The sequence below is a fragment of the Cylas formicarius genome, unplaced genomic scaffold (genome assembly GCF_029955315.1).
Source record: "Cylas formicarius isolate icCylForm1 unplaced genomic scaffold, icCylForm1.1 PGA_scaffold_10__41_contigs__length_53128322, whole genome shotgun sequence".
In the NCBI taxonomy this organism is placed as follows: Eukaryota; Metazoa; Arthropoda; class Insecta; order Coleoptera; family Brentidae; genus Cylas; species Cylas formicarius.
This window is the reverse complement of record NW_026844214.1, coordinates 52,136,894-52,162,915: the sequence shown is the minus strand read 5'-3', so window position 1 is coordinate 52,162,915 and position 26,022 is coordinate 52,136,894. Positions and strand designations below refer to the sequence as shown.

At 35.0% G+C, this 26,022-nt stretch overlaps 4 protein-coding genes across 7 annotated transcripts in view; 2 read left to right on the top strand and 2 right to left on the bottom strand.

The window, feature by feature from the left end:
• Positions 1-11,865, top strand: part of LOC132708262 (dystrobrevin beta) — a 43,592-nt gene extending 31,727 nt beyond the window's left edge. For 2 of the 4 annotated variants that reach the window (XM_060680472.1, XM_060680471.1), the window contains 3 exons: positions 2,525-2,569; positions 2,742-3,055; positions 10,040-11,865. In XM_060680472.1, coding sequence (XP_060536455.1) covers positions 2,525-2,569; positions 2,742-3,055; positions 10,040-10,165 — 485 coding nt within the window. In that variant the 3' untranslated portion in view covers positions 10,166-11,865. The other 2 variants (XM_060680473.1, XM_060680474.1) reach the window with 2 other exon arrangements.
• Positions 8,163-9,509, bottom strand: LOC132708263 (uncharacterized). Its single transcript, XM_060680475.1, has 2 exons — positions 8,575-9,509; positions 8,163-8,500 (listed from the first exon to the last, which is right to left on the bottom strand). Exons 1-2 carry the CDS (start codon positions 9,421-9,423, stop codon positions 8,480-8,482), a joined length of 870 nt encoding a protein of 289 aa, XP_060536458.1. The 5' UTR covers positions 9,424-9,509; the 3' UTR covers positions 8,163-8,479.
• A 4,254-nt stretch (positions 11,866-16,119) lies between the features above and the next one.
• Positions 16,120-26,022, bottom strand: part of LOC132707535 (collagen alpha-2(IX) chain-like) — a 43,379-nt gene continuing 33,476 nt past the window's right edge. Inside the window, 5 exon segments of the mRNA XM_060679433.1 lie at positions 16,120-16,317; positions 16,422-16,490; positions 16,618-16,772; positions 16,774-16,957; positions 17,021-17,075. Coding sequence (XP_060535416.1) covers positions 16,175-16,317; positions 16,422-16,490; positions 16,618-16,772; positions 16,774-16,957; positions 17,021-17,075 — 606 coding nt within the window. The 3' untranslated portion in view covers positions 16,120-16,174.
• On the top strand, positions 17,249-24,068 carry LOC132707525 (G2/mitotic-specific cyclin-B-like). The gene is made up of 4 exons (XM_060679421.1): positions 17,249-17,507; positions 17,563-17,816; positions 17,921-18,325; positions 23,348-24,068. Exons 2-4 carry the CDS (start codon positions 17,565-17,567, stop codon positions 23,942-23,944), a joined length of 1,254 nt encoding a protein of 417 aa, XP_060535404.1. The 5' UTR covers positions 17,249-17,507; positions 17,563-17,564; the 3' UTR covers positions 23,945-24,068.

Here is a 26,022-nt window from a genome sequence, read left to right as displayed (position 1 = left end):
ACATGCAACGTCACGTCGAAATTCGTTACGATTATTTAAATCGGAAATGTTCGCAATAAGTCGGAAAGCACTGCTATGTCACTTGACCCTTCTATGTCATTTTGTACACCCTTCAATACAATAAGATTTTGGTGTCAATTGACACATTTTTCCCTATTCTAAATATAAAATTAACCATTTTAGAAAATGTATTCCTTATTTAATCGGCACGTGTATGAAACGTCAAATTAAGTCAAATATAACACCTAGATATTTAATTTCGGTTTCATGAATTAATTTTTTGTTGTTAATGTAAATGCTTACATCGAAATTTAATTTACTCAATTTATGTCGTTTACCAAAAATACAAAATTTTGACTTGTCCGTCTTGATACAAAGGTTATTATTGCACAGCCATTCAAAAACATTCTTCAGATCAGCATTCATTTTTCTTTGCATTTCATCCACATTTTCACCCACAATAAAAATCATAGTGTCATCCGCTAATAATACCACTTTAGTATCATCTAAAATATTTACAATATCGTTTATATACATAAGAAACAACAATGGTCCCAAAACTGTCCCCTGAGGAACACCATATTCTACAGTTATGCAATGAGATATTCGATTTTGATATTTTGTTTTTTGTACCCTATCTGTTAAATACGAACAAAGCCATTTATACGCTGTTCCCTTAATACCCACTTTGTACAATTTTCTTAACAGTCTACAGCCAACACAAATTTACCATCCTCCAAGGCCCTCGAGAAAACATCACAGTCAGTAAGAACGACAGATTCACATGAATGTTTGGAGCAAAAGCCCGACTGGTTAGGCTCTAAAATATTGTTTACGTCACAATAACTTTGCAGCTGCTGGTTCACCAGAACCTCAAGAACCTTCTCATAAACTGGGACGGCATTAATTGGCCTAAATTTTTGACCCAGATTGGTGATGGGAAGCTTCTGTTGGGTTCTTTTATACCTTAGTCTCCCTTTATTCATATCATCAGGTTTGAATGATCCTCTTTCGCCAAGTCTTCTGTGTATATTGATGAATATCTTAGCAGATGGAACGTTTCTATTGGGATAAGTCCGTTCGAACCGAGAATAAAAAAGTCGATTTATGGTTAATCGATAACGCTTATCGCCTTAAAAACAAAAATTACAATTTTGAAGGATTTGTGATTCTGCTTTAGGCAATCTGCTCTATTTTGCAATATCGGTCTAAAGAAATAAAATACAGGGAAAAAAAATCTGAGTAAAGTGCCCTCTAGTGGCATATTTCTGAAACACTTTTATTTTGTGGTGATGAAATCTATCATGCTTTCTGATAAAAGTTTTGGCGCATCGGTTTTATTTGACCATTATAGGTCATGTTCAAAAGTTTGTTTGCTTTTCGATGTTTGGTAAAACTTCTTCATCGAAGAGTAAATGGAAGAACTCTATGGGTGTCTTCTTTTTTCCATTGACTAGATCAAGAGGAGTCTTGCCACTATAATTCTGCTGAGTATTGTTGTGCAGGTTGTGAACTATGTGGTTAGAAAATGATCTCTAGAAAGATTAATGAAAAAAAAAGTTAAATTTAGGACGTAAACAAATTAATTGAATGCTAGGGTGAAATCATTGAATCAAGTAGGTCATTATTCTTTTTTTTTTTTCAAAAATTTTAACACCCCTGGTAGATTTTTAAAAGCAAAACACAGTAGAGAAACAAAACGCACTAGTAAAATTAAGAATAAAAATAATGAGGATCTGTATAAAATTCAATAATTACTGCTTTACGAAAGTTTCCAAAGTGAAAATATTTTACGTTCAAAAATAATTTAGTGTGTTGGAGCGTCGGTTGATTTTTTTTCGGTTCTCCTTTGCCATTGAAAACGATGTTACTTCTATAGATTATACTTGTATTTGCTGAACTATTTATTCTATGCCGTCTTGTACTTGTATATACAATGCTAACTAGTAACAATTGTAAGTATTCCAAAAGAGACTACACGCAGTGCTAGTTTTTAATTATTGTGAAATTCCATGTGAAACGGGCATGTACATAAATGAATACTCATGAAGTTGTGATGTTTTGAAGCGATCTTTGTTGTTTGTTGTTACATTTTTTAAAAATATTTGTTTTTCTCGAATATTTTTAATTTGTATTATATTTTATTTTAATAAAAACTTTGGGATATTTTTGCTCTCTTCTTACTTAACAGTTATTGATAATACCGTGATCAAAAAAAATTTCAAGCAGTTACACCATCACACAAGATTGTTTTCCTTTGTAACTGTGACACCAAAGCTTCCATAATATCAATTTACCCTTTGCTTCTTGTTTACTCAGTGGTAGCGCATTATTCTACGTGTGGATTTGATTATTTTGGTGATACTACTACTACTACTACTTCTATAGTTTTGGTTTGTTTAAATGCTTGTTTTCGGGTAAGTTTTTTTATTTTTGGTTTCGACGAATTTTCTTTTGACAGCGCTTAATTTTCAGTAGACTGTATGTTGTATGTTGCCTGCAGAGAATGATTGTTGATTTGCAGACACATCGAGCATTACACTCCCCTCTTCGAGCAAGAAAATCAATGGTAAGTAGCACATTAAGCTATTATAGGGGTTGTGTTGTTTTTTTTTAATTGTAAGCTAAATAGTTAAGGCCTAGTTTAATCTACGTCAGAATTACGCAAAATAGTTACATATAAAAGTTTTTAATCTGAATGAGTCCACAATCACTATAAATAAACCTCTTCAACTAAACAGATTTTGAAGACGACGGAGAGGATGAATCTGATGGTGGGTGGCAGCAAGAACTCCAGAGGAGGTATGTGCAAGATGCCAGTTTCATGGCGGAACTGAGAGCCCGGCAGCCCGTAAGTCCTGCGGACGACGGCAACCATCACCAATATTCCGATCAGACTTACCAGGTCCGACAGAATTACGTTCACGGTCAGAATTTTAGGATGCAAGGGATCCATTACCCGACAACCCAGAACAATCCGATCCCCACCACAATGGCCCAGCAAAATCACTCCGGGTACGGACAATTTTCGATGACGCAAGAAATGTATGAGCAGGTGAGCGCCTTGTGTTAAAATATAATTAAATAAAATACCATTTTAGATGGGCCTTATTATAGCTTCCAACAAATGTCTTTATTTTGGTTTTTTTATTTTTCAAAATATTAAAAATTAACAACTGAAGATTGCTCACTATCAAAGAAAATTACCTCAGGTATATTTCCGGTAGCCAAAACTAACAATCTATCTATCTATCTATCTATCTATCTGAATCACGAATGAATATTTCAACAATCTTCAAAGAAACAGGCTAAACAAGAGGGCCACCAGAAATTTAATATAGCAACATTTTGCTTCAATTCCAGAAAAATAAAAAGGGTTAAAGGATGTTTGTGGGACCATGTAACGGGTTCAATTTGTCATTGGCTACTTCGACTTATGTTTCTCACATGTAGGTTAATAATTCTCGGAGACTACCTATTAAATGTTTTATTCTCACAATTACACACTGTCTTAATCCTCAAGGCTACCGGTATTGCTAATTATTCTTCACTACTTCATTCTGTTCGAACACACTGTAACTGTTTAATTGCTTGGTGTGGTTTGCCTGTCCTAAAATAAATGTAAATAAGTGTAGGTCCTTGCATTTTTGCTGCAATTTAAGATGTTACGGCGGAATGCGGTTGGATTGCACGAGGCGATCGTCCGTATTCCTTCTTATTTCCGAACTAACGGCAATTTCTATTCTTGTCCCTTGCTTTCATTTATTTACACTTGTTGTTTTTTGGAGAGGTTTTTTTTTTTTAATTGCGCTTTATTTGGCCACTGCTGCTAAGGCAATTCGGCCAGCTTCTCGGTAGTGGTGTGCAATAAACTATTTCCATGAAGGATGCCTCCGTAAAGAGGGTCTGGGTGATACCGTCATCCTACTGGACGGCTATACAGGAAAAAAAAATGGACGAAAGAATTAGAATATGTGAAAACAATATTCAAAGTTTTAATCCACATGCATCTAAAAAGCGGCAAACAATTCTAGCAGCAAAATCCAACCGAGTGCGGTGAAATAAAGTGGAATTAATATGCAGAGGCGAAGGAAAATTAGCACTAATGAGTGACTCATACAACTGTTGTGATTTTTCCCAATGAAGAGCACAATCAAACAGCACATGACTTAAATCGCCCAGTTCTCCACATTCACAGTCTCCGGAGAGTTTGACTTTGATTCTATTTAGGTGAGCCGGAGAACAGCAATGGTTGCTTCTCAGTCTACACATAGTTGTGATTTCTCTTCTATTCAGGTCGAGCTTATGAAACCAGGGTTTAGTTGGCGGAGTAGAATAATGTGAGGTGAAATTAACTCCTTTCCCTAATCCTATATGTTTCCATCTGTCGCTCCAAGCATTCCAGATGTTATGCTTTAATTTAGGGAAGAATTCCCTAAAGCTCAATTTTATATTTTCCTGTGGTTCGAGGCGTGCAGCATTGGCGATCTGGTCCGCAATATCGTTTTCTTTTATACTGGTATGGCTTGGTATCCAGCATAATTGGATGTCCTTATTTTGCGTTTTTATTAAGGTAAATAGTTTATTCTTAACCTGCAAGGTTAGGTAGTTAGACTTTGCATCCATCCCAGTTTTATTGATATCTTCGAGGGCACTTTTGGAGTCTGAAAGGATGACTGCTTTGTTGATGTCCTTGAATTCAATCCAATTAAGAGGTTGACCAATAGCATAAATCTCGGCAGAGCAAATGGATAGTTCACTTGGTAGGCCTTGTCCCATTTTAAGGTTCGTATTGTAGTTGTAAACGCCAAAACCTACTCGGCCTTCTTTATCTTTTGAGGCGTCTGTAAAAATTAAATGAAATTCTGGGGTCCAAGTCTCGCTCTTCTTAATTTCAAATAATTTGGAGTTATTATTATCTTTCTTTAGTTTTAAGTCTTGGATTTGAACAGAGCTTAAAAGATTCAGCAGTGGACAAGAGAAACAGGGGTAAACTGGGCTCCTGTAAAGTGTATCTAACAGTGAATCGACTCTTTCAAAAGCATCCACAAGTGCAGGAATACTCTTTTTCCGAAAAAAGTAATAGTTTTCATTATAGGTAATATATAACCATCTAACCGCAGCTAAGGTTTCACTGTCCACTAAACTGGCAGCTTTCAATAATGATTTAGTCGCTAGCATGTATCTTCTGTGTTCTAAATCCATTTCACTTGCTTCCCCTAGGAGTATGTTAGTAGGTGTGGACTTCATATATCCCAGAGCTATTCTCAGTGCCTCAAATTGAATTTTGTTAAGTTGAGCAATAGACTTTCTTGAGCTACCACCCAAAAAAGAGGCTCCATAATCCAAATGGGGTCTAACATAAGCTTTGTAAAAAGTTAGAAGGGTAGAGGGATGTGCCCCCCACCAGATTCTACTTATAAATCGCATCATATTCAACCCACCTGAAGCTTTCTGTATCATATTTCAAATTTGTGGCTCCCATGACAGTTTTGGATCAAAAATCACTCCTAGATATGTGATGGAATTTCTTCATGCAATGGTTCGAGTGTTGAGGTGAAGTCTGGGGAGATAATTAACCTTGTAATTCTTCCTGGAAAAAAATATAGCTGCAGATTTATTGGGGTTAATCTCAAGTCCTACATTCAAAGACCAAATATGTATATTTTGCAAATTGTTCAAATTGTTCACTATTGTTTGGGCATCAGTCCCAGTACTCAGCAAGGCGGTATCGTCCGCAAACTGTAAAAGTCTTATGTTCTCAGGAATTGTTTGATGTAAATATTAAATAGTAATGGAGAAAGAGGGGAACCTTGGGGAACTCCCTTGCTAGTGGTTCTGCCTGACACGAATGTATTAGTAGATGGATCTTTAACTTGTATCTTCCTGTTCGTGAGAAAATCTTTAATGAGCACGGTCAAATCTCTGGCGACTCCAATTTTGGCCAACACCGAGGTCAATAAGTCAACATTTATATTATCGTAGGCATTGGATATGTCCAAAGTCACCATTGCTGCTAGTTGATTGCGAGCCAAACGGCAGAGGACCTCTGAGGAGATAACTGCAAGATTGTCGAAAGTTCCCTTACCCTTTCTGAAACCGGTTTGGCGAACGTCTATTAAACCTTGGTTCTCTACGAACCATTCCAGTCGGTTTTTGATCATAATTTCAAAAGTTTTGCTTATGCAAGAAGCTAGGTTGATGGGCCTGTAGGACGATAACGCTGAGGGGTCTCTCCCCGGTTTAGGAATTGCAATCACCATTTGGGTTTTCCACGTCTCTGGAATGGTGGTTTCCCTCCGAAGTATTTTGTTGAAAAATTTGATAAGAAAGACTGCTCCTTCAACAGGGAGATGGCTGAGCACACTGAAAAGTACTTTATCCACACCGGGACTCTTGCTCTTCCGACCTTTAACCGCCGCAACAAATTCTGAGATATGGAAGTCTTCTGTATATTCTGATGAGAAGCGACATTCGGGGATGTTACGCAACATAGAGGGAGGTTGCGTCAAAAGATCAAACATATCTTGTGGGATTGAGAAATTCAAGGGAAAATGATAATTTTGGTACCTGATACCTTTAGCAAACCTTCTAATACTGCTCCAAACTTCTTTTGCACTAGTATTTGGAGATAGATTCTCACAAAAGTTGACAAAGCCTTCCTTTTTCTTCTTACGTAGCAGCTCTCTTGTTTGTGCCCGGGTCCTTAATGATTCCAGGAAGTTGGTCTCACAGGGGTTGTTTTTATAATCTCTGAATGCTTGTCTTTTGCTTTTAATAGCGTTGGTGCACTCATTATTCCCCCAAGGTAACCCGTAGTTTAATGAGTGTTTATGCATTGGAACAGATTCTGCAATAGATAGGAAAATTATATTCATAAAATCCTCATAATTTATAGGAGGTGAAGTTCTAAATTTCGTGGAGATTAAATCAGAAAATTTCTCCCAGTCTGCCTTGTTGAAATTATATTTGCTAGTGTAGTTTCTTGTCGAACCTGAGTTGCAACGGTTATTTCCGATGATACACAAAATAGGAAAATGATCGCTATTCACTCTATCCTGGAGAACCCTGCAGTCAGTAAGTCCAGACAGTCTCTGGGAGCAAAAAGCTACATCTGGAGCGCTGTGTACGCCTGGGCGTGTGAGCCGAGTAGCTGATCCATCATTTAGTACCCACAAATCGTGATCCTTAATGAAATCATAAAGAATGTTCCCACTTCTAATTCCCCGTGAGTAACTGACCTGGGAACCCCATATTGGATTATGGGCATTAAAGTCTCCCATAACGAGGACGGGTTTATTACGGGTTAGATCGAAAATTGAATTGAGGCTTGCCCTGACCAAACAAATATCTGGAGGGTTGTAAACACAACAAATAAAAAAATCGACAAGCTCTACAAGAATAACCTGACACCTCTCTGGTATATTAATTCTGCTTAAGTCGATGATATTATATTTTATTTTGTTTTTCAAGAAAATTGCTATACCATCTGCACCATTAGGTTTATCTGCTCTTACAGAAGAGAACCCTGATATTTTAAAGTTAGTGTTGGGTTTGAGCAAGGTTTCATTGAGCAATAAGATCTGTAGCTTAAAATCCCTTATAACTCTAATGATAGCATCTTTATTTTTTCAGCCCCGCAAATGTTCCAGTGAACGATATTCATTATAGCTCCACTATAAAACGCTTGTGACTAAAACTTAAACTTAGTTTTGTTACGTAAAAACTACTGTTAGATTAAAACTAGTGATAAGATTACCTTTTCTTTTTCTAACCCCTGTAGGTCAAAATGAACCAAAATATTGTTTGATATTGTTGACACAATTTTCATCCATACCCTTTATTGACATAACGTCTTTTTTGAAACCTTCAAACTTGTTGCATACTTCTTCCCAGCCATTTCCTGCAGGAGTTACTTCCATTTTCGACTCTGATGTCGAGTTTTCACCTACTTGTATAGATGAGACTTTTCTTCTTGCACTTGAGGGTAACAAAGTTAGTTCATGGGCTACTTTATCATACCCTTTGAATTGGGTGTCAGGCCGTTTTCCTTTAGGTACTGATGTATATGAGGAACAGCCCTGAGGACTTGTTGGATGAGGAGGTTTATTCTGAGTTTTTTTATTTAAACTAGGAAAATCTTCTGGTTTTCGGGGTAAAGCCTTGGTTTGCATTAGTTAGCCGTGGATGCAGTTTAGCTGCTTCATAAAAAGAAAGGTTGTAGAAGCTCATGGTTTCGTTAATTTGTTTTTGCCGTTTGTATTCGGGACATCCCCAGTCAGTAGCAGTGTGGTGTCCCTTGCAATTTACGCAGCTTGGTTTTGGATTTACTTCACAATTTGGAATTTTACACGTTTTAGTCAGATTGTTAAGATGATCTGCAGGGCATTTCATTTTTTTCATTGCTTGCTCTCTTTTTTCACAAACAAACATAAGATGATCTTCTGTACAAAAACCGCAACGAGGCTTGCCTCTACAATTATTTTTGACATGTCCAAATCTGCAACAATTGACGCACATTATAACCGGGTTAACATATTTTTCCACTTCTCTTTCATTATTAAAAATATTTACAGTTTGGGGTAATGATTTGCCTTCAAATGTTACAATATAATCGTTTGTGGGGATGGTTTTCATTACTGTTTCACCAGAAATAGCAAGTATTTTCTTCCTTCTTAAGACTCCTTTTACATTTAATATCTTAATCGACCTGGCCCGGGATCCTTCTCCTGTATAAGCTACCGCTTCTGAGTAAAAATCCTCTTCCGTAATTTGGTCCCCTACATCCTTGATTAGTCCTCTACAAGTGACAAGACGTTGTGGAATGTACCTATTGTAGCCTCTAGCAGAACTGAAACTTTCATTTGACAAAAACTGATTAGCATACTCTGATGTTCTGAATTCAATTCCAATTTTATTAGCCCCTTTTCTATTGATTTTCGTTATACCTTGTATTCCAGCTCTGTGCAAAATTTTTCCAATATTCATCGGGTGAATGTTTCCAACTTGAGAAGTTATTCCCTCCATTATGATAAGAAATGGTCCCTGGTCTGTAAGTTCATATTTATACTTTCGGTTAAGTGTTCTCCTTATGTTGACTGAAATTCTTGCAATTTCGTTTAGGGCATCCTGATCTTCCACGAAGACAGATTTAAGCTTTTGTAACTCTGTCTCCAATAAATCTATTTCCTCCTTAGTGGGTACTAAGAAGTATTGATGCTGAGCAATAGCATGTGCTGTTTTCTTAGCTAAAGGCGAAAGCGTCAAGGCTGATGAATAACCACTGCTAGAGGAGGTAGAAGCTTGGGACAAGTTTAGTTGAGCTTGAAAGGAATCAAAATCATTTGCGAACACTATCGGATTATTAACTACGATACGATCGTTTCTATCAGGGGGGTCTTTACCCCCCGAAGGACATGCCATGATATGAAAAGCGCTAAATTATTGCGAACTGCGACACCAAACCAAAGCAAATATTTACGGCTGACTAAATATAAATCTCACCCAGACCGAAAAATTCAGTTGAAGACTAGAATTACGTCAAAAAAATGAAAATTTTCTCGGACCGAGGTAAAATTGTGAACGCCACTTCACCTGGTTGGACGAAAAAAAAGATAAATGCCCTGATAGGTTATGTGCAATGCGCTCTTCGTAGGGTAATTTCGTTCTTATTCTTTCCTACCACATACCCAAAAACAAACTGACAATGTTATTAGCAATGTTGGTTAGGGTTTTGTTTCCCTTAAGTTTAAAGTCAATAATATTGATTAATTATTTATGTAACTGTCCTGTGTGAGGAAAACATATTATATTTTGAGTTGTGATTAATGTTAAAGCAAAAGAGGAAGAAGCTTAACATTTCGTTACATCAAAGGAGCCTATATTATTAAAAATAATAAATTTGTAACGATTCGAATAACATTTTCCAAAAACTTGTAGGACAGTTAATTAACATAAAAGTGTTTTTGGTCTTTTTCAATGAATGAAACTTCAGGTGTGTTTGGAAACCGAGTAACTTTCAAATTCATTTCCGATGCAGCTGAACCAAAATCTGGATCAACCCAATGTTCCCGAGCATAATGAAAACCTTAACGAACAAGAGGAAGTGAGAAACAAAGAGACGTTGGAGTTCGAGGAGGCTCTTAAGCAGTGGGTCCATCGATAAAAGTGTTTTGTCAGAGAAAGTCTGCCATAGTCAATATTTAATAGGTTGTCGCGCTTTTATGTTGTGAAATAAAGCACGGAAGATGGATATCTAGAAATTTAGACGTAGGGACTAATTTGTTTTGCCCTCCCATGTTTACTTAATAGAAAGTCTAAAATTTCCGTGGTCGGTATCGAATTTTTAGACTTTGGGATATTTATTGGTTAAGTTTAGTGTTTTAAATTAAGTGCGCAAAAAAAATTGAGCATTGGGTGTTTCTAGAATTATTTCCCAAACCAAAAAGTGTGCATAGGTTGGGAAAATATTAAGTGAATATTTATTTATTTTACAAAAAAAAAATCATTGAAATATTTAAACATAAATAATGAATATTATGTTATTGGTGCGCACTTAATTTGAAACAGGCGTTATTTGTATGTGAAAAATTATAAATTTCTTTCAAGGTCTTGGAGAATTTTTATTTTTGTATTGTTTATAATATCTGAAAGGCCTAAATTTAAAGGTACATTCATATTGAACGTGTTTTTGAAAAAAATGCTTCCCTCGTAAAGAAATTTGTTGCTGAAAGCTGCTTTGACTAAACCTTTTTCCATAACTCGATTACCTCAATAGTTTTAAACAATAGTTTCAAACATTTTCGCACAAGTATATTTCTAGCAAATTACAAGGTTAAGAGCTCTGCGCCTTGTAAAGTGGTCCTTACATTACGATTCGCAGCACTTGATATGACAATCGAATTGTTGAAAAGCAAAAAGGACCGTTTATATTTTGCTCTCCCAAAAAGCCACATTTTGGGCCTATTTGCATGCAAATTTTCTTTCTTGAAAATCGGACCAACTATTATAAAAATCCAACCGAATAATAATTTCACCCCATTTGTACATAACGATTAGTTCATGTAAGACCCCATCTATTCCAGTAGTTAGTAACTAAAAGACAGCACAATGTACTTTTTTAAAGCTATCCTAAGATTAGCGACTAATAAATTTGTCTCTCTACAAACATTTCCATATTCGCACTATATTTATTTATTGTTATTTTACTACCAAATTTATGGTCTGACTTTCGGATTTTTTATTCTACATTGAAAATTTGTAACCAGCGCTTATATATTAGATGATATCGTCTAATGCACATTCTTTTAGTAACTAAGATTATACTATACAATATATACGAATAAAACGTTACTCATGTATGAAATCATAGTAATCGAAAAATTGTACATTCTAATTGTGTCTATAATAATTAACATTGTTTCTTGTCTACCTATGATGTCAATATGTAACCAAATTTTAGTTCCGGTTTTTGAAATCTGGACACACCTTCCTCTTCGACAATCCAAATTTCACATTTCACGGAGAAAATGCACCACAATGGCGGACTGTTCACATATTTTCTTCAAAACCCTTATTTCCCTACAGCTTTATTTCTTTCTCCACCCTACATACACACCTACCTTACATTTGTTAGATAAAAGGCATCAAGCTCAATAGAAGAAGTCATAAAGTTCTCTAATTATTGCGTTTATTGGTGCTTTCACTTCTGCATCCTTAATCCTTTAATCGTTCAGTAGGCTAAAAAAATATGTTATTTTGTTTATGTATAGCGATTATGAAAAAAATCCAGCGACTGAAACTTCATTACATAGGATTTAGTATAGAATTGTTACAATTTTACATGTTACAATGGAATAAAAATCAAACAGTTAAGAGTGTTTTTTTTTTTTAATTTATATATTTTAAAAGATGAAATATTAAACCATAGAGCAGACCCGTAATTGTTACAATAAACAGAATCACAGTCTTATTGTTGTTAAATATCCTCTTCTGTCGTTTTTAACCATATAGCTACTAGACATATAGAGGCCCTGCATATGCTGACAGTACAGGAACTCATGAAGTAACTATGTAACTTTTTGTTGAGAAGGTCCAGTCAACGTACGTATGCGAGAGATTTAAAATTTTGTTTTTAACCAATCGCAACTATAATGGCGAATTCTGACGTTGACCCATAAGACCTTGCGATTTGCAACAAACATGGCCGCTGACAGATCGTCTATGTTTGGATGCGGTATTTTTACGGCAGTATTTTCTCAGAATATGTCGAATTCCTATTAAATTTCCAGGCAAGAAAGGAGTTAAGGTGTGGAAAAGCAGTGCAGAATTGAACTACCCTGTGTCAGTATAATTTTGTAATTAATTTTTTCTACTCCCGTCTGTAAAATTCCTAATTGCAAACAGCGATCTAGCGTGCGGGAAGCGTCACTTTATTACGTCAGTTTCGTTTCCCACTGATCCGAGCCACTTCGGACATTTCCTGGATTTTACCGCACGAGTCTGGGAGCAATCGGAGCTATTTTTTAACGATTTCTTTTGCTTGTAAATCGGCGCAAAGCGTTAGTTCTCATAAATTCATAGTTCTAACCTCTATTGAAATTACTTGGAGATGCTAGATATTGCACAAGAAACATCTAAGTGGAAAAAATGTTCAACAATAACCTTAGTAGTTGGCGATGGGTATTTCCTATGCTTGTTCCAGTAAAAATTCAACTTGTAGATTAATTGTTTTCTTATATTTCCTGTAATTCTTGTACACTAAAACATATTACTCAAACATTCTTCGTGGCATTTAAGTGTACATAAAAAATGTAGGAAATTCTGTTTAGTAATTTTACATGTAAATATTTGAGTAAGTCTATTTTCCAGTTTCTTAAATGTCAAATATATAGGCATCATTCGCAAAAAAAACAAGGCATTAAAATTGAATGTACAAATTATACAAAATTATTAAACAATGTACAGGGCAATGCGACAATAGTAATTACTTATCTCGGCGTTGCCGATTATGTTCCGATTTCAGAGATTGACGTTGCGGTCTTATAAAAATTAATCAATTTTCCAAAAAAAAATACGACAATGTAGCAACTCGACAGTTGGGGGTGACGCATGCGCAAAAGATCCATACCTTGTCTACGAAAATATCATAGCCACCTGCGGCGCATCAATTTTTACTGTAGTAAGCCACTATATAGCTATATATTTTTAACCAATGTCATGGCTTCGTTTAACAACCAACATGGTCGCTGACAGATCGTCGAAGCTTGGATGCGGCCAAGAATCGTAAACCCAATAGGATTGCCCAATCCCATAGACATACGTTCGCCAAAATTATCGATCGCACGTGGTCGCTTGTGACGTAAGCGAAGTCCTCTAACGGTGTTTGTGTATTCTGTCGATGCATTTGAAGGCGTATTAAACCGTTGAATTTTGTGTTCTTTGAACAAGTAAAATAATTTAAACTAGTGAGTAGTGCACTAACTATATGAACCTAAGTAATTATACGTATCTTGACGACCCTTGTTTTAATTAAATTTTAATATAACCAAATAAAATTCAATTCAAAATTAAAAATACTTCAGTGGAACCTAAGAAGTATCAATTCAAACAGAACGGAATTAATCTCATTAATCAGGGAACAGGATCCCGATATTATTTTTTTAAATGAAACCTGGTTAAATAAAGAAAAAAATTTTTCAGTTAAATGGTATAATATTATAAGACAAGACAGGGATGATGGATATGGGGGAATAGCAACTTGCATAAAAAACAATTTTTTATACAGAGAAATAAAAAAATTTAACGATAACCAAGTTCAATATATTATAGTTAAAATTGATGAACTTAATCTTATCAACATTTATTCTAATTCTAATAATAATATCAACTCCCAATTTTTACAGGAGCTTTATTCTAATGTTCAGGGTCCCTCTATATTGATGGAAGACTTAAATTCACATTATCCACTTTGGGATTATTGTACTCCAAACAATGGAGGCAAACATATTAATGATTTCCTATTTGATAAAGAGCTTGTAATTCTAAATGATGGCTCTTCAACCCTACTTCAACCTCCCAATCAGAAAATGGGTGCGGTAGACCTAACCATTGTCAGTAGTGACATAACTTATTCATCAAACTGGAGAGTCTTACCGGACTGTGGCAACAGTAACCACTTTCCCACTATGGCAGTAATTAAAGATAGAGAATCCTACACAAAAAACTCTTTTGTACATAATTATATATTATATAATTATAGAAAAGTAGATTGGGGACTATATAGGGACAAACTTATATTAGACTCTTTACAATACATCACTGATATGACTTTCGAAGAGATAGAGACCCTTATTAATTCGGCGGCAGATATCGCTATCCCTTTGAAAACAAACAAGAGGTAAAACGGGGAATGTATGGTGGGACGAGGAATGTACTCTTATAGTCAAACAACGTAAAGAAAAGCTAAAACAATTTGAAATTGCTCCTATACTTGAAAACTATATACAAGCAAAAAAATATATTGCAATTGCCAAAAGAAGACTAAAACTCAAAAAATCCATAAAATTCTGTTCGTCATTAAATAGAGATTCTGACACAAGATATATATGGAAAAAAATAAAAAAAAATTCAAGCATAAATCAACACTCCAATAGACCTATCCTCGATGACGACCTTCGTAATGAAATCTTTAAAAAAATGGTAATTTATAATGTGATTCCCGGCTTTACTCTAAGTTCTATGGAGGACCTAAACCCGTTCATATTACAAGAATTAGAAAATGCCCTATTTAAGAAAAATATATCTGCTCCTGGGTTAGACAAGGTAACTTATAAAATGATTCTTAACCTGCCCTTAAATATAAAATTAGGGCTGCTTAAAATCTATAACCAATGCCTAGAAGGACAATCTCTCCCGCAATCTTGGAAAAAATATAACTTTTTAAATACTCTAAAACCCAATAAAGACCCATACATGGCGGATAGTTATAGACCGATTGTTCGGTCCTCATGCTATATCAAGCTCTTGGAAGTTATGATTGAGAATAGATTAGAGTGGTTATTAGAAAAAAATAAATCATTTAAATGGTCCCAGACAGGCTTCAGAAAAGGAATGGGAATTAGTATCAACATTGCATTTATATCATCTTTCATCGATCTAGCTTTTAAGCAAAAAGAAACAGTATTAGCAGTATTGTTAGATATAAGATTGGCCTATGACTCTGTTAACATATATAAGCTATATAACAAATTACATTACACATTCCACAAGAGCTTAGCAATTTAATCTTTAGAATCCTGGAAAACAGACTCCTATATACAAAAAGAAATGATGGGTCTTACATTGGTCCAGGCCTTTCCACATCAGGATTACCACAAGGATCACCTTTAAGTACAATTTTATTCAATATATACACTATAGAGCTCTTTAATATCTTAGATGAAAGTTTCATATTACTAGGTTATGCGGATGACATGGCTTTACTCTTAAAAGGGAACAATATTATATCTATGACTTCTAAAATTAATCAGGCTCTTAACACAATCAACATATGGTTACTTAATAACGACTTTCAACTCTCCCCTCAGAAATGCGAATGCGTTTGGTTCGCAAAGGGTACTGGTAAAATTCCTCCTCCCCCTGTAAAAATAGGAAACCACCCCCTTCCATTTAAAAATGAAGTAAAATATTTAGGGGTCTGTACAGAAAAAAATCTAAAACACCGAAAAATATGAGTAGTGTAAACATTTTAAAAATATAGTACCCACGCCTAAGTTTTGGAAAAAGCTTTGTTTGCATCAGAGTTTGCGAGTTAGCAGTTTTAACTTTTCCTGAAAGGTTATGATTGATTCGCCTGCAATTGGATTTTTGAGTAAGTTATTCCGTCTCCCCTTAAAGCAGTGCTCGTTTTGGCATTGACCACAGATCAGAGATCAGATCACAGGTTGTTCGTTCATCCAAATTAGTATCTATCACAGAACACAATTTCAGTTAACTTTTTTGCTAAGTTATTATTTTGTGTATCTGCAATTAGCTTAATTAGTTTCGGTTTTGTAGGGAGCGGTAACTATATCTATAGTGTGGTACCCCATCAAAAGAAAATTAAAACGCACTCTGGGATAAAATATGTATTATCATTAAGATTGTTAATAATTTACACGTATTAGGAAAGTATTTATGGCCCTTTGTTGTTGCCTTGTCTCTGAGCATTCATATAAGCAGCGTAAATTTGTTGGTAATTTTGGCCTTGATTGTTGCAAAATTCGCAGTAACCTGGTGGACCCTGTGAACCTGGCAATCCGCGTGTTCCCGGGTTTCCTACAATTTTAAGTGCCTTTTAACATCCATTCATTGATGAATAGCGAAAAATGTATTTTTTCGTTAAATAGAATTTTTGAAATATTTTAAATAAATGAGTTTACCTGGATGTCCTGGTTCACCCCTTTCGCCTGATGGGCCTGGTATCCCTTCTCCGGGAATTCCCGGAGGACCTGAAACAATATAAGCAAAATATTTTTTTTCACTCAGCCAGCATTTTGGTTAGTTAGGGTTAAGTTTGGTTAGTTTGGTTTAGTATGCTACTAAACCAAACTGACCAAAACTAACCCTGGTTATTACCCTGAAGACCTCGTGGTCCAGGAGGTCCCTCTATGCCGGTCCCTTCCTGACCCCTATCTCCTTTCTCGCCTCTGTCTCCAGGCATTCCTATGGATCCCGGAGGCCCTGCGATTCCGGGCAAGCCCATGAAACCCCTGTCCCCGGGCAATCCCGGCTGTCCCGGATTTCCTACATTGTAGAATTTTTTTAAATTATGGCAAAAGGTTCAGCGTTGCGTGAAAAAAAATCAATCCTCTACCTGGTGGTCCTGGAACTCCTGGCGGACCCGGTTTACCAGGTTTGGAATATCCGGGTGGACCTGGTGGGCCCACTAAAGTGCTTGCCAGCTGCGATAGTTGATCTGTAGAATATACACGAATCAAAAATTAGTAAAAGGTATTGGTAAATATATTTTATATTCTACCTTTTAATACAGCTGCGCAGATATCTTTTATCTCCTCTTCCGAATAACTTCGTCCCTTCAAATAAAATACACAATTCCAAAGTTGAAAAATATCAAAATAGAGGCAGTAATTAAAAATATTTGATTTAATATTCTAACGTTACTTGATGCGAACAATGTCGTCACGATTTGATTAAATTTGTGCCGAACGATTTACGACCAATTGCGATTCAATGACAAACGTCCGTTATTTTCGACCCGAATTCAAATTTAGCTGTTCTGTGATTTAAATGTTTGGTGTGTGCAGGTCAGGTCGTAAGTCATATTATATTGTTGGAAAATTTATGTTTAAATTATGATAGGAGGTGGCTAGTGGGTGTTTTATTTGACAGTTTTGTCAAATACGTACAAGCAATTTTTACTAACAATTTACAAGCGATATACGCATTTTTTTATCTCATACGTTTTTTTGCACGGATTTGGAAGTTTTTGTAACGGTCGTTTGAAGGTAAAATGCGCTATTTTAATGTTTAAAGATATCATACCTTTGATCTGTTTTATAGCGATGGCATCTCACAAAGTGCAAGGGCATGCAACACGCCCTAGAGAGAACCAAGAAAATGTTAATGTGAAACTGAAAGACATAACGGCTAACAATTTTTCGCATTTTCAACCCACAAGAAGACCAGCTCTTGACGATTTAGCAAATAAACTTTCGAACAAGCATGTTTTGCCAGGTAAACTTATGGGGCCTTCAGCGGTGGTGGTTAAGAAAGCCGTTTTACCGCAAAATAATGCTAAAATTAAAAAAGACAAGGTAAGTTCCACCTTAACCTCAATATATATTTAAAAATATTTTACGAGAGTACACGAAAAGTAAATTCAAGCACGAGTAATTAAATAGGGTATGTACTTTTCTAGGAAAACGCTATTCAATTAACCAAAAATGTTGGGGTCAAAGAAAATGTTGCTAAAAAAAAAACTCATGTGGAAGTTATACCCAAAAGCATTCGGGAGCCAGAAAAAATACCCATTGGACCAAGCAAGACGCTAAATAAAAAATGCAAGGAACTTTTAATAAATGATTCAGATGAGGAGAGTCGGAGAGATCCGCAAATGGTAAGTGAGTATGTCGAGGATATACTTGCCTATTTGCGAGGGATCGAACACACATACCCCATCAAGGAGAAGTTTCTGGCTGATACCAAGGTTTCGCCAAAAATGCGATCGATGCTGGTTAATTGGCTTGTTGAAGTGCACAATAATTTTAAGATGTGCCAAGAGACCTTATTTCTTGCAGTCTCTCTATGTGACAGATACTCTCAGGTAAATTATTTATAAATTTATGGAGAACGGACATAAAAATTAATAAAAAAGTCGCCAAATCTATGTAATCTTATTCTGCATGCACCCTGTATAAACTGCTTTTCATGTCTCACGGAACTTCAAAATTACGACCAACTTTGGTAAATTATTTTTCATTATTTCATTAACGGCTAATAATTTACCAACAAAACCGACAATTTTCAGGATCTATTTGGTTTTTGCTCACAATCGAAACACACTATACAAGGCGGGCGCTTTATTAGGGGCATGTAGCTTTTATTAGGAACTACTGATTTTAGAAAAAAAAAGTTTATAAAAAATTAAGTTTTAAAATGATTTATTTTTTATATATACAGGGTGTCCGATAAGAGCGATAGTTTTAAAATTTCAAACCCTATATATTTTGATATTAGAATCCTGACCAAAAATAAAGGTAACTTTTTAGGCATTATCCAGGGTGTCTTAAATTAAAGGACATTTTTTTAAAATTTCATTAATTTTTTTTTAATGAGATGCCCGTGTTTTTGATATTTTTCTCAAAACCGTTCAAAATACCTATAATTTGGTATATATATGTCCTAAATCTAATGGTTTTCGAAATATTGATCCCTAATTATTTTGTAGGTAAGGTAATACAGAGATTTATGGATTTAGTAAATTAAAACGTCATCATTTTTTATATCGTCAACGTTGTAAAATAATCTGCATAATTATGATATTATAAGTTTAAAAATTTAAAACAAATAACGGTAACAAGTAAAAGTAACAAATAGCGGTAACCGTAGCAATTAAAATAACTAAGGTAAAACAAAATAGAAAATCTACAGTAGGTTTTCAACATGTCTACCATTTTGAATAACGAACGTTGTATAAACAACTTCTATTTGGTTAATAGCATTAGGAACAAAATGGGTGTAATTAGTTGGACTACAGCTTCTCTAATATACCTTTATAGCTCATTTACCGTAGTGCATTTTTCGTCATATGCATATCTTTAATTGTCCCCCATAAAAAAAGTCCAGTGGGGTGAGAACTAGACTTCGAGGTGGCCACCATTCCATTTTGTCCTATCCAACGATTGCAATTTCAATTTAAAAATTCGTTTATATAATTATATCATACGGAGCCATCTTGCTGCCATATTAATTGAGCACGTTCACAAACCGGTATTTCATTTACTATAAATGGTTGTATTTCAGTTCTGAGCATGTTTAAATATCGTCATTAAAGAGAATTGACCCTATAACCTTTGATCGGCATATTCCGCACCACACTTTCGCAGATCGTCTGCCTTGTCCTTTTACTTCCAACACCCTTTTCTTATTTTGATCACTCCAATAACGTGTGTTTTTCAGATTAAAAATTGGGACTTTTGTAAGAAAAATCGAATTGTAGTAGTATATCCAACTGATCTGCTAGAACTTGTCGTGGTCATCAAGTATATCTGTTTGTTTTTTCTTGCACCTTATACATTTTTAACTAAGTAATAATAATATTGCGTGATTCAAATCACATCTGTCAAAGTCTGACACTTAATTATAATGTCACTTAAAACTACACTTATTTGGTTACCACAACCTACTAGGATAAAAAGTAAGTTTCATAATATTATTATGCCTTTAAAAAAAAGGGAGTTTTTACTATTAACTAACATTTTATTTAAATATACGAAATCTTAATTGGGTGTCAGCGAGTTAATTCCTAAAAATTAGCCCTAAACCTCCCACGTTTCCTGGTTTATGAAGAATTTTTTCGATAGCCCAACTAATTGTTTTTTGAAACCATGCAGTACGCTGCAATGCTAAATGACGTCATCGCGTCTAGATTGAGTGCGAGATATAGCGATCGTCACATGAACTTTTTCAAATATTTAGCGAAATGCCTAAAAGAAAAATTTTCAGGGTCTTAGACTTTTGTCTATAAATGAAAAACCCTGTATACAATCGAAAAGATGCTTAAAATAAAGGTCATCGTCCCGCATCTTCCACAAAATATACCAAAAAAGATTTCTAATTTTTTTAAAAAAGTCATTGCGATATTTGACGTTGCCAAATTTCCATTTTTCTCAACTTTTTTTAAATTTCTCGGTCGAAATACAATTGTCCCTTTTCGCTGTTTTCAAATTTCAAATTCTTTGACGTTTCAAAAATTCCATTCTTCTAAGTCATTGATTCGTCAAAAGTTACACAGAAAAACTTTTTTCAAATCCATTGTATGCAAACGGAAGTTTAAATTATGTTCCTGTAAATTGTGTGCATTTTTCGTTGTTATTGTGCTTAACTTTAGTGAAACAGAAGATGCCTTTTTAAAAAAACAATCTTAGTTGACTTTGTTCTTGAGATATAGGAAGGAACATAAAATTTTGCCATTTCAGTTATCCTTTTTATTTTAAACACCCTGTATTGAAAAAATGAAAAAAATCTTGTACCAATTTTTTTTGTTAGAATTATAATATTTTAAATAAATTCAATAACTTTTTAGCTACCAGCTAAAGTGTTTTTTAAAAGCATATGTTTTTTTTAATTTTTATAATTGATAAAACTATTATTTTAAATAAACATTTTAGAAAATACAGTTTTTTCTATCCTAGTTTTGGTTAATTTTAATTATTGGTATAATTATTTGTAAAATAAATTTAAACCCTATGTTTTATTTATAATTATTGTAAGTGCATTAATAGTTATTTTTATTTACATGACTAATATTGCTTTTATTAATAGATTGAATAATTATACTTTAAATATTATTAATTATAAAATGTGAAGCTGAAACGATAAAATTCAATACCGGAGGGTTTTTGGACATGCGGAATTTAAAAATGCTAACGGCAAGGTTGTCAGATTTACCACTTTTACGATACAAGTCGTAATTTTGTTATTTTAATTAATCTTCAAATTAAATTAATAACTTAATTCTAATTAATATCAATTAATTTTAATTAATCGTCGACTGCTAAAACTTTCCTGTTTAACGTTTTCACATATTGTTCGGTGTTCGGGATATTTCGTGCTATATTATAAAATATAGTAGGCGTCTTAAATTGGCGGCTATCAACTTCAAAAGTCCATACTTACACTTAAACTTCAGAAGTTGGGCCCAATCAAACGTCGCGAGGTATTTTTGAAAATTTTTTGTGGTCTATTTTTTCTGTCACAACAAAAACTTATCTTCACCAAAACCATTAACCCGATCAGCAAAATTCTTGGGTAGGAAAACACGGCAGAACCAGGATCAAAACTTGAATTTCAGGCATTTTTTCGATTATATGAAGTGTTTTTCAATTATGGACAAAAAGACACCCTGAAAATTGTTCTTTTCGAAGTTGGCATACATGTGGAGCTTGGCTCCGTGACGGAACCCATTGAAATTGAGGGGTCGGGAAGTATTTTTTAAAAATTAAAAATTGTGTTTTGCAAATGTCTTAAAAAAATTATATATCAAAAATTGCTTACGGTGTCGTAAAAATTTTTGGACGAGAAAACTCGAAATATTGGTGTGCATAAACTTTTTTCTTTGTAATATTTAAAAAATTTACAGGGTGCGCCGCTTGACATATATATATATATATATATATATATATATATATATATATATATATATATATATATATATATATATATATATATATATATATATATATATATATATATATATATATATATATATATATATATATATATATATATATTCTCACGTATTGATTCACGGATGGAAAAATGTGATGACACTATATTCCGGGATATCATCCGTTCGCTCGTTGAACTCCGACTGGAATCCTGCAAATCTTGCATCCGACTGGAATCCTGCAGACGTTTCGCCAAAATCTCACTTGGCATCTTCAATGCTCGCGCTCCGAGTGTTCGAAGTGTTTTCGGAGCGCGAGCATTGAAGATGCCAAGTGAGATTTTGGCGAAACGTCTGCAGGATTCCAGTCGGATGCAAGATTTGCAGGATTCCAGTCGGAGTTCAACGAGCGAACGGATGATATCCCGGAATATAGTGTCATCATATATATATATATATATATATATATATATATATATATATATATATATATATATATATATATATATATATATATATATATATATATATATATATATATATATATATATATATATTCAAAAAAATGTTTTTTAATTTAAGAAACCCTGTATAATTTTAAAATACCTAGTCATCGCACGTCGTTAGAAGGAAGTCTTCTAAAAATGTATTTAAAATTTGATCAAGTAGTTATTATCCGTGGAAAACCCCATTTACTAAGAATATAATTTTGCATAAAAAAACATATAATAATAAAATTTGAATAAGTAATTTCTATGCAGGTTACCTTTATTTCGGGCAAGGATTCTAGTAATATTAAAATATATAGAGTGTTCCGTTTATCGGACTTATCGGACACCCTGGATATAACAAAAATAAATAATTTTAAAATTTAATTTTATATAAACTTTTTTTTCTAAAATCAGTAGTTCCTAATAAAAGGTACAGGCCCCTAATATAGTGCCCACCTTGTATAGTGTGTTTCGATTGTGAGCAAAAAAAACAAAAAAAATCCTGAAAATTTTCGGTTTTGTGGGTAAATTATTAGCCGTTAATGAAATAATGAAAAATAATTTACCAAAGTTGGTCGTAATTTTGAAGTTCGGTGAAACGTGAAAAGCACTTTATACAAGGTGCATGCAGAATAAGATTACATAGATTTTTCGATTTAAAAAAAAATTGTTCGTTCTCTCTGTCGACGCTTCATAAAGAGCCGAACAACTTCCGAACGGCTCAAGTCAGTGCGCTGAGATTTTCCCCTTTGAAACGCAAACGGAAAAGTATATGGTTCGGGCCCTATTGAAATCGCGGAATGAGTGGCGGGGAAGTATTTTTTTAAATTAAACAATTTTTTTCAAAAATAAAAAAATCTTTTTCGAACACATATCTGATGAAGAAAATTCTTGGACCAGAGGACGCGAAATATCAGCGACCATAAATCCCTGTTCCGGTATTTGCAAAAAACTGTCCAATTTTCAGGAGAACCACGGCGTCGACGCTAAAATCTACCAGCTGGTAGGGACCGCGTCGCTTTTACTCGCTAGCAAGTACGAGGACATCTACATCCCGGACCTGGACGATTTCGTGTTCATTTGCGACGAGGCGTTCACGAAAAGGCAGATCCTCCAAATGGAGGTGGACATCATGCGCCGGTTGGACTTCCGCATGGGCTGGCCGATCTCCATATTCTTTCTGCGACGTTACAGCAAAGTCGCCAACGCGAAACCGGAACACCACACGTTGGCCAAATACCTACTCGAATTGGCCATGTTGGAGTACGACGTGTCCCACGTCAAACCGTCGGTTCAGGCTGCGGCAGCCTGTTGTCTCTCCATAGCGATCCTCAACGAAACCATGGACCCATCGAGGGTGTGGAACGCGACCCTGGCCCGTCACGCCACGTACAAATATGCGGATTTCGCGGACGTTGTGGTCGCGCTGGCCCGGTGCGTGGTCAAAGCCGAAACGTCAAAGTTCGACGTAGTCAAGATTAAGTACGCAGCCTCGCAATACGGCAAAGTGAGCACGAACTTTAAGCTCAAAGGTCCCCTGATCCGGAAACTCACCCTCGGGTGAAGCTTCGTCCTTGTTTATTTTACCCGTGTTTTATACGTAATTATTCAATCATCGTTAGATTCTAGGAAATTGTAATTTTGTTTATGTGATTTTCGAATAAAGTTAATTTTGCGCGTTTTCACGCTAAAAGGGGTCGAATGAAATCCATTACGGGGTCCCGGACAAAGTAAGTTAGAAGCAAAATGTTTTTTGGTTTACTTAGATATTGACGTTTCGACGATCATCCTGTCGGACTCTTCAGAGCTTGACTGAAAACTCTACACTCTACTAAACTAATCGGTATGGTCTGTTCATAGATATAAGAAAGTGACCAATTGCTTTTGAATGGGTGGTCATTCTCTATTAGGAACGGGATGTCGAACAACCGCCTTGACAAGACAATCAATATAAAGATTTCAAAAATACACCTCAGAGTTTACTTCGCATTCATTCATTTTCAATCCCCATAGTTCGTACTCTTCTTTTGGCTTTCTTATCATGTAGTCCACGACCTCTTTTTCTTGTGCAAAAATAACTTGATCGTCAGCGAAAAGTAGTGAAAAAGTCCATTTTTAAAATTGAAAAATATGGCCAACACACCCAGAGTTAGATAAAATCGTGCTACGTAGCTTTTGTAAATGTAAAGCTATAACGCTAAGATTTAGAAGGAATGTAGACAACAGATATGCCGACTTAACAAAAAAAAAAGAACTCAAAACAACCATTTATGAAGCGAATCAAATTGGAGCCAAAATTAACGAGGATCTGCCCGAACCAATAATTGTAGGTCGAGGTATGGTCTGTTCATAGATATAAGAAATTGACCAATTGCTTTTGAATGGGATTATCCAATGTAACAAGATTATCACCTAAAGTTTCGGAATTTAAATTCAGGTAAAATTGTGGTGCGTAATAGAAAATAACTTTACCTGTGTTTAATATTCTTTGGTTTGGTAGACTGCTTAGTTTAAGTTTATTAGTGATCATTCTTATTTCGTGTGTTGAATCGTGTGCGACTTATGCAAAATATGTGCGAATGTAGTGTATCTCAGGAGATGCTCCCGCCCAAATGTAGAAAACACTATTCTATTGAGACTAAGGAAGTTATAAACAATGTTTATTTGACTCTCATTGAACGTGGTGCCAGCAAGCAAGAATCTTTAGAAGAAAGGCCCACCTTGACGAAAATTCCAACATCAACTGTATGGAAAATTCTGAATAATCCCATTTCAGCGAGAAAAAAAAAGAAGCGAGGAACAAAGCGTGCCTACATTACCGATCTTAATTAGGAGGCTTGAAAAATATGAAACCAGCGTTAAATGTGACAGAACTACCTTATGGAAGTGTATTCAACACATGGGTTTTAGATTTTAAAAAATTGACAATGCAAATTTTAATGGAATCTTTTAGAATTCGGAAATGGCGACTAGAATATCTAGAAAAAATTAGGATTTACAGAGAACAACAAAGGACAATTATTTACTTGGATGAAACCTGGTTCGACAATTGTGATACCCCTGTTCGGCCATATTTCATTCTCACAGCTTGCCCGGGTCTTTCCTTAGTTAGTATCAGTTAGTCACTTTCTTATATCTATGAACAGACTTTACCTGCTTATATACGGTTTGAGGGGGCGGAGCTAAAACAAGATTACTTTCGAAAACTCGTCGCAAATAGCGCGAATCAGCTTTTTATTTTAAAAAGAAGACGCTTCGCTTATTGTTGTCCTAGAGGGACGCATTGTTTTTCTATCGTGCTCCTGCGGACCACTATGGAACTTTCGCAAAATCGATATAACTTGATTGTGAATGCACCCTGTATAAAGTGTCCTTCACATCTCGTCGAACTTCAAATTTACGGCATACTCCGGTAAATATTAAAATTTGTACTGGTAATTGCAATTTAAAATGATATTTTTTCAAAAATTTTGCGTCCCCTGTAGTATAGACGAAACCTTAAACTCTCTCTCCACACAGTTTACGATACAAAAGCGGAAATTTCTAGGATCTATTAGAATTTTTTATCCACAAACGACATACCCTGTATATAATTTCAACTCTTCAACAGTGTTAACTGGGGTGCGATAAACCAAACTTTTA